Source organism: Poecilia latipinna, unplaced genomic scaffold, assembly GCF_001443285.1.
Source record: "Poecilia latipinna isolate Pla-1442-1.1 unplaced genomic scaffold, P_latipinna-1.0 Scaffold1016, whole genome shotgun sequence".
Taxonomy (NCBI): domain Eukaryota; kingdom Metazoa; phylum Chordata; class Actinopteri; order Cyprinodontiformes; family Poeciliidae; genus Poecilia; species Poecilia latipinna.
Window position 1 is genome coordinate 87,696 of NW_015113632.1, and position 15,217 is coordinate 102,912.

Consider the following 15,217-nt stretch of genomic DNA (forward strand, 5'->3'; position numbering starts at 1 on the left):
AAATCACTCTTTTCTCTTTTATTTTTTAATGTTTGAGACATTCAAAAATATGTGCTCGTAATTTTCAGATCGTAATTGTGGATCTGAAATTACGAAATCAGATCCAAATTAACTTGTTACACCACGTTTCAGCCCTCACCAGTTTCACATCACTAACCTGTAACGATGAACAGCGTCGGAGGAAGCAAAAAGGACGACCGCCGTCTTCTTCGCCAAACTCTGAAGCGGAAGGGGCGGGGCTCCTCACTTCCGGTCTCCTGCTGAGACGTCGTCCAAACCTTGGTTGCTTTTTTTTCTTTTTTTATTTAACAGGGTATTTTGGTCAATTTAATTGTAAAAAACCACATATATAATAAATTGCAATACTATGTGGTGGCTTATATTCTTATTCTGGACTATCAACAAGTGATGATTAAATTCTCCCACTTTACGGTGCATCACACATCCATAGCATTAGTTACCAAGAAGCAGATTTGCTTTGTGGATTTTTTTTTTATTTACCATTTTGACAAACTTTTTACTGATTATTGTAATTTAACAAGTTAAATAAGGTTCACAGTGTAAATGTTTAAATAAAATCAAAGTGATAAAATACATCTACAGTATGTAGTAATATCCTCAATAAAACTGCTTGTGTTAGTCAGATTGAAATTGTAAAGAGTAGTCATAAAGTTCAATAGGGGTCAAAGTTCATGTGATGGATTCAATCTACAGCTCTTGGACAGATGTTTCGTCCCAGGCTGCTATTCCAGAATTATACACATTTAGGCTAAATGTGTATAATTAACACGCGGCACTCCGAAAACCTGCAGGCCTGCTTAATTAACTGCAAGTGAGTTCTGTGTGTGTAAAAACAATAATGCATTTTTGAAAATGTGGCAGTTTGATTTCTTTTCAGTTCTGTGGATTAAAAATAAAGTACTTGTAAAGCAAGAAAGAAACAAGAGTACGGAAACTGAATCGTTCTCAACAAGACTGAACTATGCAGCTTTCTGGACGGATGAAGAAACGTACTGTGGTGAGTTAACAGTGTTTATACTTTTATGAATTCACAGTTTCACAGACGTTTGAGCCGTTCCAGATTTTCATTTTTTTTGTCATTTCTTTTGATTTCAACTGCTTTTAGACTGTTATTCGAATAAAAAAAAACAAAGTATTGACACTGTTCTACACTCGCCAGTGATCCCTTCAGATCAACATGAAAATGGCAGCGGTAAACATGCCATAAGTGTAAAGAGCTATCCTTTAACAAATACATCTTTTTGACAGAAATATCCTGTTAGAGAAAGGATATATTGTCTTCAACAGGCTAGAGATCCTAACCTGTTAAAAAGAAAGCATATTAGATCCCTTTAAAGCTCCAACAGGAGCAGATATGATGATGGGTGTTTCACTGTCTGCACGTTTGCCGAAGCTGCTTTCAGTTTGAAGAGCATGCTCCTCCTCTGCAAGGACAGGAGCTGATAAGAGGCGGTAACGTCAACAGGAAGTCAGACTGAAACAGGACTGAAACCGTTGTACTGTTAGCAGACAGAAACATTTAGCTGTATTTAAACAGCTGGATTGGACTGCGATGGGTGAGTTTTACTTTTAGGCCTGATTTAACAGCAGAAAATACAGAAATACTTGGCACAAGAACAGAAACTAACATGTTTAGCAAAGCAAAGAACGAGGTTTGCTTTTTGTTTGATAAACGTCTCCATAAAAACAACAGAAATGGTCCAGACTCTTTAAAAACACAGTTTTACATGATTAAAAACAGATTTTTGTTTAAATCCAAAGCCATTAGTTCTGTCGCTGAGACAGGAAACACCTAAAACAAGGCAGGGATGATTATATGACCAGAAACATTTACAGAATAAAGAGTTTTTAAACTAATATTTCCATGAAGGCAAGTCAGGCAGTAAAACAAAGTGAAAGAAATATATCAGTCAGTTGCAATGATTTGGAGACATGAATTCAATCAACAAAGCAAAATGGAAACTTTCCCACATTTTCTGAAAGTTTGGTGTTCTGTGATGAGAATTAGATAATTTAACTATGAGTTGTGTATTTAGCCCTTGTACATAACATGGAAGCACAGGAAGTAAGAACAATCTTGTTTGGAGTAAATTTGTTGGATTTCATTTAAAGACATTTATTTTAACTAAATATTTTTCTGTCTCCATATTTCCAGATGTTCCCCAAAAGTGACAGCATGGAAAATCTTTCTGTAGAGCTCCTAAATACTCTCAAGAACTTGAAGCAGGATGACTTTGAACAATTTAAATGGTTTTTGAAACAGGACAACATCTTGAAGGGTCAAAACGGCATCAAAGAAGATGAGCTGGAGGGGGCAGAAAGATGGGATACGGTTGATCTGATGCTACGCCGATACAAAGGCCCTGGAGCTAAGCAGCTGGCAATCAATATTTTACAGGCGATCGGCCAGAACAACCTGGTGGATCAGTTAAACAGATTCTGTGAAGAACAAGGTAAGGGAAAATGAAATAATTCTGACAGTAGGAATGTGGAACCATGTGTATTAAAAAAAGGGCCTTTTTATTTTCACCTCTAACTCTTGTATGATTTCATTCATCTCTTCAGACCTTAAGACATGGTCTTCAGCACATTTACCATTTCCTAGGTGCTATTGATAGCATGCGATTGTGAAGTAGCTCAATCAACCCCTAGACACCAACTATCAGTTGTTTTACCAAAGCTTTCTGCCTCCATCACCCTCTCAACAACTTGAAGTCCTCAGATATTATTCGTCTTTATCACTTTGTTGCCATTTATCATTCCTAGTGGAAACCCAAAGTGCTGCCAAACAGATGATTTAAGGCTACTTAAGGCATCTTATTAACAGTTGGGCATCAATTTGACTTTTCACCCTCTGCGCGGTCCGGCAGGGTCACACTAACCCAGCATGTGCCGGGTTTATGTGAGGTTTTGAGATCAGCTTTCCCACTGTCCGACCGCGACATCTGGCGCGATCCTCCTGAGCGTCACACTAAGACCGAGGGTTAAGTCACAACAATGGCAACTGGCTAATGCTCATGAGATAGCAGTCACCTCAACAAAAAATATTGTGGCATTTTATCTTGTTCGATGAGGTCTCGCTACAACATTTTCAGTAAAGAATGATGGTTAGTCTTTGTCGTTTAGGTTTCAGCCATTTTGTTCGACGTTAGTTCCCAAAGTCCTCTCCTGGTCAGTTGGGTGTCCTTTGGGTAGCTGTTGCATAGCCCCACTTCCATGACAAAAGGTCTTAAGAGTCATTGGTAAAATTAAATAAAATATATTTCAGCACTAATTCTGATATGTAAAAACTAGCCTTGTTTGTCCAAAAGGAAGAGCTACTTTAAGGTATAGCCCAATGTACTTAAACATGGATGTCTTGCTTTTGTTTCAGATTTCAACCCTCGACATCTACGTTTTGTGACAGAAGGTATTGGAGAAAAGGAAGCTGAGTTGGAAAAACTCCGTGAGTTTGCAGTGGACATAGCCTTGGATCCAGATACGGCGCATCACGATCTTGTCCTCTCCAGTGATGGGAAACAAGTTTACGACACTAATGTGACCAAAGATCTCCCAATGACCTCCCAGAGATTTGACACATGTGCCAGTGTAGTTAGTAAGGAGACATTTTCCTCAGGAAAGTTCTACATTGAGGTTCAGGTTGAAGGGAAGACTAGTTGGTCTGTTGGGGTGGCCTACGAGTCCATCAACCGGAAAGGGAAAATCTTCCTCAGCACCGACAACGGCTTCTGGACCATATGGTTAAAAGACAAGGTTTATGAAGCTTTGGCAAAGCCTGCAGTCATACTCCCTCTGAAGTCCCGTCTTCAGAAGGTGGGAATCTTTGTGGATTATGACAAGGGTCTTGTCTCTTTCTATAATGTAGATACAGTAGATCTGATCTATTCATACAAAAAATGCTGCTTCAAAAAGAAACTCCTGTTATATATTAATACAAGTAGTAACTGCAATGGTAGAAACTCTGCGCCGATGATTATCACTCCTGTAGTTGACAAGATAAACAAAGCAACACTGAGGAGCATCAAGGAGTTTGCAGTTGAGGTGACTCTGGATCCAGATACAGCACATCCTGAACTAGTTTTATCTGACCATGGGAAACGGGTCCATCATGTAGATGTGAGGAAAGATGTTCCAGACAACCCAAAGAGATTCAGTGACCATGTCAGTGTTTTAGGAAAACAAAGTTTCTTCCATCAAAGATTCTACTTCGAGGTCCAGGTTAAAGGGAAGACCGACTGGACTGTAGGAGTCGTCACTGAGTCGATTGAAAGGAAGGGAGAACACACACTGCAACCAGAAAGTGGTTTCTGGACAATTTGTCTAAGGAACGGGGAAGAATACGAGGCATTTGATAAACCAATAGTCCGTTTAACTCGAAGATTAAATCCAGAGAGGGTGGGAGTATTTGCTGATTATGATGGAGGTCTGGTCTCCTTTTATAACGTAGATACTGCTGATCTTCTCTACTCCTTTACTGGTTGCTGCTTTGCTGAGAGACTTGTGCCTTTCTTTAGTCCCTGCACTAATATTGGAGGTACAAACTCTGCTCCTCTGATTATGGTAAATGGTAAATGGACTGAACTTGTATAGCGCTTTTCATTTTGACCACTCAAAGCGCTTTACACTAGAGTCACATTCACCCATTCGCACTCACAAATGCTCACACATTTATACACCGATACGCAGATAAGTAGGCTAAGTGCCTTGCCCAGGGGCACACCGACATGTGGTAGGAGGAAGGAATCCTGGGAACATCACCAGTCCATCTCAGAGACACACAGGATAATCAACAATGACCAAACAGTCTCAGATCTGAGGTAGACTGAGGGTACATTAACACCAACCCTGGTTAACCTACTTCCCGAAATTCAGTTTGTCAGAAAAGTACATTACATCTAACAGGTGGAAATGGACTTTAATACAAAAATGTGGACGAGTTGAAACTATGTCCACGCTCGTTACAGTACAGCATTTGCCCTGAAGTCCAAGTTGCTTTGATATCGGTCAGACAATCAAGCACAGGTCCACCTGGTGATTAGACCAGCTTCTGGTACCTTTGGCTGAGTGGGTTGGTGTGGGTTCCATGTCCTGTTGGAGAATGAACTCAACATCTCTAAAAATAACGTCAGTAGAAGAAAGAATAAGTGATCCAAAATGTCCTGGTAGACGACTGTGTCCAACTCCATCAATGAGACTCTTAAAATCCTCCCTAACTGCGGAAACATCACACTGGACCTCAAACGACCAGATTCCAACAGATTCTGGGACCTTCATTTCAAAATGAAATTCAAGGTTTTATCTTAAATTTGGCCGTTAAACCACTGGGGAAGCGTCTGGTCCTTTTTCTCTCTGGCCCAGGCAGGACGACGCTGTGCTCGGTGAAGCGGGTCGATACAAGGAATGCGACTGTTGTAGCCTGGATATGTCTTGTGAATCTTTACTTCCCAACAAGGGCTGCAGTAATCCCTGCTGTTTGTGCATGTTTTTCTTCCACTCAACTTCCCATGAATATGTTCAAGTTCTTGTTTCGGTTTTTACTAGTTTGTTTTTATCCAATAAAACTTTTGGTTTCATCTGAAGTTACAGAAAAGAAAATGTAAAATATATATATAATGACTCTATACTGAAATACATTTTTCAATGATGTTTTAATGTATTGAAATGGATCTGTATTCTTGCACCATGTATGTTTTATTTTGAAGAGAGCACCAGTTCATACTGTCCTAAATTTCACAGATTGTGTACATCGTTTCCGTTTTTCTCTCAGTCCTGGTCTTACATGAGTTTTGTTTTGTTTTCCTGTAGTTGCTGTGTTTGTAGCTTTGTGATGTGCTCCGGTTTGTGACTCAACGTCATGTTTACAGACGAGTAAATCATTGCACTGGCTTATTTGGTGCTCCAACTACTGCTGCAGTTAAATTTCTCAAAGTTTGAAATGGTGACCAAGACTTTTTGATAAATCAAAATAAAATGCAATTTTTAGAAAGCAGGAACTTTGTTTGTGTTTTTTTTCTAAAAAAAATTTATTTCCAAGTTTACAGGCAAGTATGACAGATTTGATGAAACCCAGTCTCTATATGTTAATAAAACCATTTTTAAGAAGCAAAGCTTTGCTTCAGTGCTAATAGATGAGCGATTTTTTTTTTGTATTTTAGGTCCATGTAGGTTAGAGAGTAGCTCTGGCCTTCACCTTTTTTCATGCAAAAGTTCATATAAATCAAGAATAAATTAACCGTGTGCAGTTCTAGCAACTCAAAGGGAGGCTTGCTAACCCCTTTGGCGACACCTAGAGGTCATCCTGGGGAACTGCTGATGAGAAAACCATTACTGCAAAAATCAAAGACACATGAATTAATTTAGTACAGCTTACCACTTTCCTTTCCTGATGTTTTTGAACATAAACCTGTTTCTTGAGGTTTGGAGCATTCTGGATGAATTAAAGCAGAAATAATCGATCCCAGAAATCAGTCAGTGAATGACTGAAGAACCACTCATACCAGCGTTTCCTCAACGACTTTCACTTTCTGCCACAATGTTGTAAACACTTTACTTTCTAAATGTTTGCAACATGCCATTTCCATCTTAGGATTTTATGAAAAACGTTCAGAAAAATGAACGCAGGATTTTCTGACCATCGTAATAAAAACTTTTCACCAAGTGTGTTTTAGGTGACTTGAACAGTTTATTTAAATTAATATTTAATAGTTAATACAAATTAATCACGCACATTTCCAACAGGAACCTTCATGTTGGATCTCTTTGGCATCAAAAAGTAAAAAAATATGTTTTTCTCTAAACTAAAAATCAATTAATCTTAAACCTTTGGAAAAATCCACATCAAATTCAGAAGCGAGCTTTTAAACAAGTCCATCTTTGCTAGCAATAATAACAGAAACTAAACCTGCAGATGGAAACCAACAACTCTGCGTGAAACGCCCCGATGTCCAGTTTCAGTACTCCCTGCTGAATCGCTTGTTGACTTTGGCAACGGGAATGCAGACGGTGAGGCCGGTGAGGAAGAACTGCTTCTGCTCCTCCAGCCACACCAGCAGCATCTTCACCTCGCCGTCCGCTGTCCTGTACAGCATCTGGAAGTCGTGGCCGCTGTAGTCGCAGCACCAGGCCTTCTTGGCCATGGTGATGTGGATGGGCGTGCTGACGCACCAGAACGGTTTCTGGAACTCATCCAGCAGAGTCAGGCTCATGATGCAGCAGTTCTACGCAAAACGCAGCAGAGACGCATCATCAGAACTGGACTCTTCAAACAGAAGCTTCCACTGCAGCAGCGTTTCTCAAACGTCTTCAGAGCTACTTACCCCACTCACTCACTAGACCTGAAATTGGCCCCACAATAACACAACATCTTAATAAACACAACCTGAAATGAAAATATTAGTCTTTTAACTCATAGTCTTTGTTCCTCTTAATGTGACTGGACACAATAAGACCATAAACTACGACTACTGGAGGCATTTTGACTTATTCACAGATTATGAGAGTACCAACGATGGAAAACACATTATTGTTTCTTTACTACAAGTGTTGGTGCACTAATAAAGTTTTAGGGCTATTTATAATTTAAATGCATAAAAAAGGAAAATAGACCTGAGTTGCTTTGACTTAAGCAAATATTTTCTTTCAGCCAGTCGACAGCCCAACATAAATAATTTTATTGTAGGTATTAAGATGCAGTTAGTCGGCGTGGGGCGCAGCGCTGTTCACTGCCTTGTCACCAGCAGATCGAGGTCTGCGTGCCTCGGCATGATATTAATATCGTTCAAAAACAAAAGTTCTGCAACAGTGTCAAAAATATTCACTAACACTCACAGGCTCATAAAATCCAGGAACTGTTAATGCTTCACAAATCAAGACAAATTCCTGAGTTAAAAGTTTGCAGAAACCATCAACACCGTTCTGGTTAGATTTGAAGGATGTTGGTGGAAATTGACTCTAATCAGGTTTTATAACGACATGGATGATGAGGAAGTGACCTCACAGGGGGTTGAGACTGAGCGATACCTACTCGTCCAACATCAGTGTCTGACCTCACAAATGAACTTCTTGACCATAAACACTCCTAAACCTTCCTAGAATGTTTAAGCTGCCAGAGCTGCAAAGGAGGGAAACATCGTAACAAACTGAGACTGTAATGAAGGTCGAGATGTGAATACTTCTACCAATAAGCAGATATTTGTAGCAACACAGAGTTGTGACAGAAATCATGCTAAATGACTTAAAATTGTATTTTAATTTTAAATTAAATAAAACCCAAAAAGTTTGAAAAATGGCACGTTACTGCCACCCTGTGGTGGCAGAGTACCTGCTTAAAAAACAGTTTTGTTTTTACCTCCACTGCTCCTTTCATGTCCTCATGTCTCCAGGGAAGTCTGATGCTGCCAGATAGCGATCTGTGCTGAGAAAGGTCTGACCTCTGGATGACCTTGAGCTCCACCAGGCCGCGCTGAATCTGAGCTGACCTCCGCCAACCAGAACCAAGACAAGCAGGATGAAGAAAACATCATTTAGGACGTTTTTAAACCTACAAACATTTACCAAACATCTAAGACAGGGTGTCAAAAGTGAGGAGCGGGGTCCATTTGTGGCCCTTGGACTGATTTTATGCGGCCCCCAACTGCAATTAAAAAATTATACAAATGTGACCAGTAGATCCAGATGGAGACTTTTAATTAGTAATCAGGCCAAAAATTGTTAGCAACATGATTTTTTTACACAGGAAAATGTAACGTGCAACACAAAGTATTTGTCTTTCTATAACTAAGTTTTATTAAAAGGTAAAATCAAGAGACTTTTTCTGAAAAGGCGACTTCGCTGCACCCAGACCAGTTTCATTCTGTCTTAAACTAGGCTAAATATTGATAATGTTGTGAGAGAAAGCAACCCAAATCCTTACACTGTTACTGAAAATAAATGTATTCGATCGGGCCCAAAAGAAACTGAAAACATGCTAAATTAAAGTAGCAGTAACACATTTTTGTAGGAAATCTCAGAAATTTGCTAGGAAAGAAAAGTCTAATTTTTAGATTAATATCAAAAATTTCACAAAATTTGTAAATTCAGTTTTTTCAGAGATTAATCACAAAATTTCTGAGTTTTTTGTAGAAACGTAATTATTTTTTCTTTCTACAATGGACCTGATACATCGTCGTAAAAACTGCTTTCAAGTTTTTGATGTACAATAAATATATGGCTACTTTATTTGCTTGATTTTAGGTTGTTTTTTCAGCCTGTGACCATTTCAGAGTCTACAATTTTGACCAAATTGGCAAAACGTTTGTACTTTCCTGATCTAAAATATTCATCCTGGATTTTGTTGACATTTCGGTTAATAAACTATGGAACGGAAAATCATAAAAATCTTTCAGGTTTTGCATTTTGATCACCTTTGTGGCAGAACAGCTGCTGGAAGTGTCCCGACATGATCTCGGTGCCGGTGTTGTGCAGAACGAAGTGCAAACTGTAGCCGTGGAGACCGAGGTCGGGGTCCGCGTCGTCCACAGGAGGAAGCTCCACAGGCTCAGAGTACGGGCTGCAAGAAGGGACAAAAAGAGCGCTCTGATTTTTAATACAATACCTTTTACTTACTAAAAAATTCTAAATATGATGTAGTTGAGATTGTCCCTTTAGACTTAAGACCAAAGTTACCAAACTTTAACGTTTAGTTCTCGTTATAAAAGTTCATTGATAGAATCAGCTAAAGTCTCTGTTTTCACACCAAAATGTCCTAAATATCTGAATAAACAAATACAAATATCTAGTTTTGTATTTAAATATCTAAGGAAAATATCTAAGGAAAAAAATTTTCCTTAGAAAATTTGTTGTTTTCTAAGGAAAACAACAAATAAAAGAAAAACATTTCTGCAGGTTTTTAAACAAAGAGAAGTTTTAAACATTACAGGAAATAAAACTATAAATGTATACAGATCGCTTTGTCCCAAAGCTTCATCACATTTAATTAACATGTAAAAATGGCATCAAAAGAGCTGCTGTTGTTTGACGTATTTATAGGCTGCACATGCTGGAAGGTCTTCATTTTAATATCTTTTCATGTTTTGAAAATAAGAGCTGATAGAGGACAAATCAGTCGATTGCATCTCTGGGTGATTAATTGGTGCAGTTTCAATAAATCAATGCTATAAGAAGAAACAAATGATTATGAAGAAATTTAAGACATTTATATTTTAGTGCCTAAAATTAAAATTATTAAATTTCAGGTTTTTTTCAGCTGTGCAGAAATAAAGACTAATTCGCACCAATCAGCGGCTGATTGAAAGAAATCGGCAGCAGTGACGCGCTGCGTCCAGCAGATGGAGCTCTTACTTCATTCTGATCAAAATCATGTCTCAGTTGATAAAGCAGATTGACGCACCAGGCTGGAGAGCCCAGCAGACTTTTCTCCACCAGCTTGTGGAAGTGAAGGCTGATCATGATGAAGGCCACCTGGTTCTTTCCCTACAAACATTCAGACGTTAAGAACCTGAAGCATCCAGGCTCAGCCCTGATGGGGCCCATCCGTTCCCCGTTTACCCTCCAGACTCCAACGATGACCCCCGGCTGCAGAAGCAACACCTTGATCAGTCTGTCTTTGCCGATGACAAGAGATGGACTTCCTGCGTCCAGCTTTAAGATCAGGGAGCGCCAATTGGGTCTGGAGGAGGAAGAGGAGGAAAAGTTCGGCTTTTCAAACATGAGACTTTGAGGAAAAAGTCCTGTACGTACAAATGGTACCGACTGAACAAATATAGACCAAAAATCCACTTTAATACTAGAACGGTCATTTTGACTGCCACGGCAATTTGTGTGTTTATGTTTGTAGTTATATTTGGTGGAATAGTTAAAGCTGGTTCCTGACTTTTCCTAAAACTGTGTGAATTTTCATTAAAGATGTCTGCTGTTGGGTTGAATAAACTGGAACTTGCAGGAATAATCAATAGATTAATTAATCATACGATAAATTAAAACAAACTCAATAATTTCCATTTGTATAAGTCATCATATGTCTCTTTTCTCTTTAGTCTGATGATTTGATCTGCTTTTTTTTTGAAGGACATTTTTTACAGCGAGTTCATAATTCATTTTATTTGTTTCTATTGTTTTGTTCCAGCCTTAAATTACATTAGAATTTAAAGTTATTATGCCATTACCGTTATATTAATTGAAAATCTCAAAACAACAATATTATCATTTACCGCAGAAACTTCTGGGAAAATTTATCGTCCAGTAAAATTTGCAGAGACGGCAATAAAAATGAAAACCCCTGAAAGCTGCAGCAGACGCCTTATTTCACTTTGACCAAATAAAATAAGGACTAAAACGTGTCAAAGCTGCAAGTAAATAGGTAGAATAATATTTTCTTGCTTTCATGGTTCCTGTTACTTTGTGTTATGCTCATCATTTATCTCATATATTTTTATGCAATATAGAAATTGGTGTTTTAAATTTGCTTATGTGACACAGTAAGTATCACAATAAATTATTGATTTATTGTGATACATATTTATTAGATTTCTCAGATAAATTGACAAAATTTGCTCTTCTATGTTTGTTGTAATAGTTTGATGATGATTATTTTGTGTTTAAAAACACTTTAAGCTGGTTAAATTAAACATTATCTTTGTTGTAACCTTGAAAGGTGAATTAAGTGAAGTTTGAATGCTGCAGTCAAAATGACTGCTGGCAGCCATTCTGGTTTTAATCCTCCCTCAGACCTCAGGACGGCCCAGTGGAGACAGGCTAGCTTTTTAGCTGACCCAGTGTGAGCTTTGACAAGGTTTTTATCCTCTTTGGTCGTTTTGGGAGCCGACGGGACACTCCCATCTCTCCCATCTCTCCCATCCCAGTGCTCTCCTGCTCCCACAGCAGGAGAGCACTGGGTCTTACTTCCTGGTTTGGATGCTGCTCCGAGGATCCTTCCTGACGCCGTGCAGCTGAATGGTGCTGATGTGATGAAACTTCATGTGGATTCCATCGCTCCAGTGAACAATCACAGACGACTCAAAGAAGTGTGCCTGGCTCTGCTCCAGCGTGTGCTCCTGACCCAAACGCTCACACAGCGTCAGCTCCCAGCTCACATTCAGGCTCCTGAGGGACACACAGCTGGAATAAATACAACATTTAAACGGAAACAACTTTTCTCATTTAGTTCTTCTCAGCAAACATGGAAATCATAAACATGTTTGTCTAAACTCACAATGCTGACTCTGCAAGATACATTGCATTGTGTCATATAAGACAAACCAGAACAAAGCAGTGCAAGAAAAATTACACCTGGCTGTTTACTTTTACAATATCTGAAAAGTGTGGCATAAATATGTTCAACCTAAATCCTAAGAAGTCCTGACTTTTCCCAACCACCCTCTCTGACCTGAGGGCCCACTCCGTCTGCCGCGGCAGGCCGGTGTACGGACTGACGTCTTTCAGGGGTTTCCTCCACTTGTTCATCTCCTGCCCAGCCATCGATTTAAAGTACAGCCTCTTCCAGCGGCTCGTCCAACAATCCTCCGCCTCCATCCACTTCTCCGATGTCTTCAGCCTCCAGTTCCGGCTGCCGAACTCTGACGTGTAAATCCTCTGCCACAAGACGCTGCAGTGATAAAAATCCAGAGGGAGAGGGACTTCCAGACTCCGTTTGGTCATGAACCTGCAGTGGCTGAAGAGCTGCTTGGACTCACTCGTCATTGGAGAGCTGATGGAGGAGTCTGCTCACGTGGCTGAGGCAGAACAATGAGGACGGGTCCAGGTAGGACAGGATCTTCACCAGGATCTCTGAGGGAAGACTGGAGAAAATGGCAACTTTTTCTCAGAAATATAAGTTTAGGGCCAACTCCATGCTCTGTGTAAAATGTTTTAATCACTTGATCTATTCTTTTAACTTTACATTTTTGTTGGAAGCTACTAGCCTTCATGTGCTACATCACCATCCCGCATTAGCAACCATTAGCCATTTCTACAGAAGAGGATTAGGGCCACTGAAACAAAAATGACTTATTTAAATCTGAAAATTCTGCCTTATCTAAGAGTTTTGATTTTCATCTCAGGATTCTGACTTTAATCTCAAAATTCTGACTTTTTTCTTCTGATTTCAGTCTCAAAATGCAGATTTTAATTTCAGAATGATTAAGGTGAGTACAGTATTATTTTTTTTAGTTAGTTCTAACCCTCCTGTATTTTTTATTATATCCTTACAAATCTCATGTACTAAACACTGAAGTGCCATATTATTCTATGGATAACATACACAATAAGAACTGTCAGGAGGAAAAGCCTGCTGATAATGTTTTTTCCTTTTAATTTGGAGTTTAATGAGGTTTTCTTAACTTGTTTAGGCTAATTAGAGTCGCCAAAAGCTTCATCGGTACTTGGACTCCAATAATAACTCAGCAAATCAGAGCAGGCTTCACTTCACAAACCAACCAATGGCAGGGCTCGTTCTCAACATTAGGACCAATCAGAGAGAAGTTTGCTTAACTACAGCGGATATTGTGGTCTCACCTTTCCAGTAGGTTTAGCTTGCATGGAGATGATTTTCTATGGGAGCCTTCTTTTGTCGGCCCTGCACGGGGACTGAAAAACAACGCAAATAAAATAAATCTGTCAAAATTAGTATAAATAAAGACATTTAAGGAACCATAAAGAAACAACACCTAGCTTCAGTCTCGCCACCCGAGCTTCGAGTTGCAACTTTCCTCTGTCGCTCCTTCCTCCTTTGGCCCGAAAATCCTCTCCCCTGACCGGGAAACCTTCCCCCGGGTCGCGGCTTGCCTCTGCCGCGGATCGGTTGTCCCGTCTCCGGAACCCGTTGGGCAGGCTGCCGTTGCAAACCCTCCAAAAGGCTTTGAAAAAACTCGCCTCGTCCCGCCGCCATCACCGCGGAGCTCCAGAGGCTGCCTGTTTGCAGGGAGTAACCGAACCATCCGCTAGATGGCAGCAGAGATGTTTCTAAATCACACCCGGACATGTAACGTCATAAAATCTTTTGGAGTTTAAGATCTGCATTTTGGTCCAAATATAAACCGTTTTTGGGATTATTTAAGATATTTTAATATAAAGTGTGGCACTGATAGTATTTCAATACATTCATGCCTTAAAATTAACTAAAATTAAAATTCAAAAATACTTTAGTTATCCCTAAAGGAAATTAAACATTATTGTAATTCTATCAATGAGACATGGTAGGAAGGGTCTCCAGTAGCAGTCAGTCTTGCAATGCATCTGAGGAGGCCTCTGACTGAAGATTGTTGCTAATCCAGCTCCTGTGCTATTGCGCTCCTCTTTACATCTCTTAGAAACTTGGGCAGCATTTGGGGTCAAAGTTCAGGTATTATTTGAGCTTTTGAGATGCTAATCTCAAATGCTAAGCTCTCTATTGTAAAAACAATGCCTTGTTGCCATGGTTACATCTGTGCAAACGTAAAAAAAAAATTTAAAATAAAGTAAGGGAATATGTCTTTCGGGCTGTATAGCAACCAATACCAGAGGGAATAATTGGATGGATTCACACCAGCCATGTTTAGTCCACTTTAATTGAACTCCAGTTCATTAGGGGAGGTGAGAATGCGTAACTGGACAAACTTAGTTCTCAGTTCAGTTGAACCGAGAACCGAACTCTGGTGCGGTTCAAATGCATGTGAACACTAAGCGGACCAGAGCAGGAAGCAGACTATAGCGCAGGGCATTCTGGGAAATGCAACCAAAACAAACCCACTAGCTTAGTGCTAGCAAGAGAAACGACTTGTGGTCTTTAGTAAAAGATGAAAGAGAAATCCTCCAGCCGCTAAAATCTGACTCTACTCAATCTTTGTTTCCATTTGGTGAAGAATGAATTTGTGCTCATTGTCTTTAGATGTTTTGTGTTGTTTTTGGTGCAGCGCCACCACAGGACAGGAGGGGAACAGGTTGACTCAGTAAAGTGAGAAAGAGAACCACAGCAGCTGGAAATGAAACAAATATAGTGACTTAGATCCCAAATCAAACCGATTCTACCAAATTATAAGGTGGAAATTAGAACAAATCAGAGCTAACAGAGCTTATATTGACTTCTTATATGAAGAACAATGTGTGTGTGTGTGTGTGTGTGTATGTGTGTGTGTCTAAGGGTGTGTGCGTGTGTGTGTATGTCTGTGTGTGTGTGTGCGTGTGTGTGTGTTTGCCTGTGTGTGTGTGTGCGTGTGTGTGTGTT

At 39.6% G+C, this 15,217-nt stretch overlaps 2 protein-coding genes across 3 annotated transcripts; one reads left to right on the forward strand and one right to left on the reverse strand.

The window, feature by feature from the left end:
• The first annotated feature begins 1,489 nt into the window (after window positions 1–1,489).
• Window positions 1,490–4,659, forward strand: LOC106958792 (E3 ubiquitin-protein ligase TRIM68-like). The gene is made up of 3 exons (XM_015050877.1): window positions 1,490–1,577; window positions 2,177–2,474; window positions 3,395–4,659. The coding sequence occupies exons 2-3, from the start codon at window positions 2,177–2,179 to the stop codon at window positions 4,609–4,611; spliced, it is 1,515 nt and encodes a 504-aa protein (XP_014906363.1). The 5' UTR covers window positions 1,490–1,577; the 3' UTR covers window positions 4,612–4,659.
• Window positions 4,660–6,161: 1,502 nt separating this feature from the next.
• LOC106958791 (F-box only protein 15-like) lies at window positions 6,162–14,088 on the reverse strand. 2 transcript variants are annotated; one of them, XM_015050875.1, is made up of 10 exons: window positions 13,683–14,077; window positions 13,531–13,602; window positions 12,711–12,815; window positions 12,404–12,622; window positions 11,920–12,120; window positions 10,567–10,687; window positions 10,409–10,491; window positions 9,423–9,568; window positions 8,369–8,493; window positions 6,162–7,238 (listed from the first exon to the last, which is right to left on the reverse strand). In XM_015050875.1, exons 1-10 carry the CDS (start codon window positions 13,994–13,996, stop codon window positions 6,972–6,974), a joined length of 1,653 nt encoding a protein of 550 aa, XP_014906361.1. In that variant the 5' UTR covers window positions 13,997–14,077; the 3' UTR covers window positions 6,162–6,971. The 2 variants fall into 2 exon arrangements, with proteins under 2 accessions (XP_014906361.1, XP_014906362.1); XM_015050876.1 differs by having other exon boundaries at window positions 7,151–7,238; window positions 8,369–8,488; window positions 13,683–14,088.
• Between the last annotated feature and the right edge of the window lie 1,129 nt (window positions 14,089–15,217).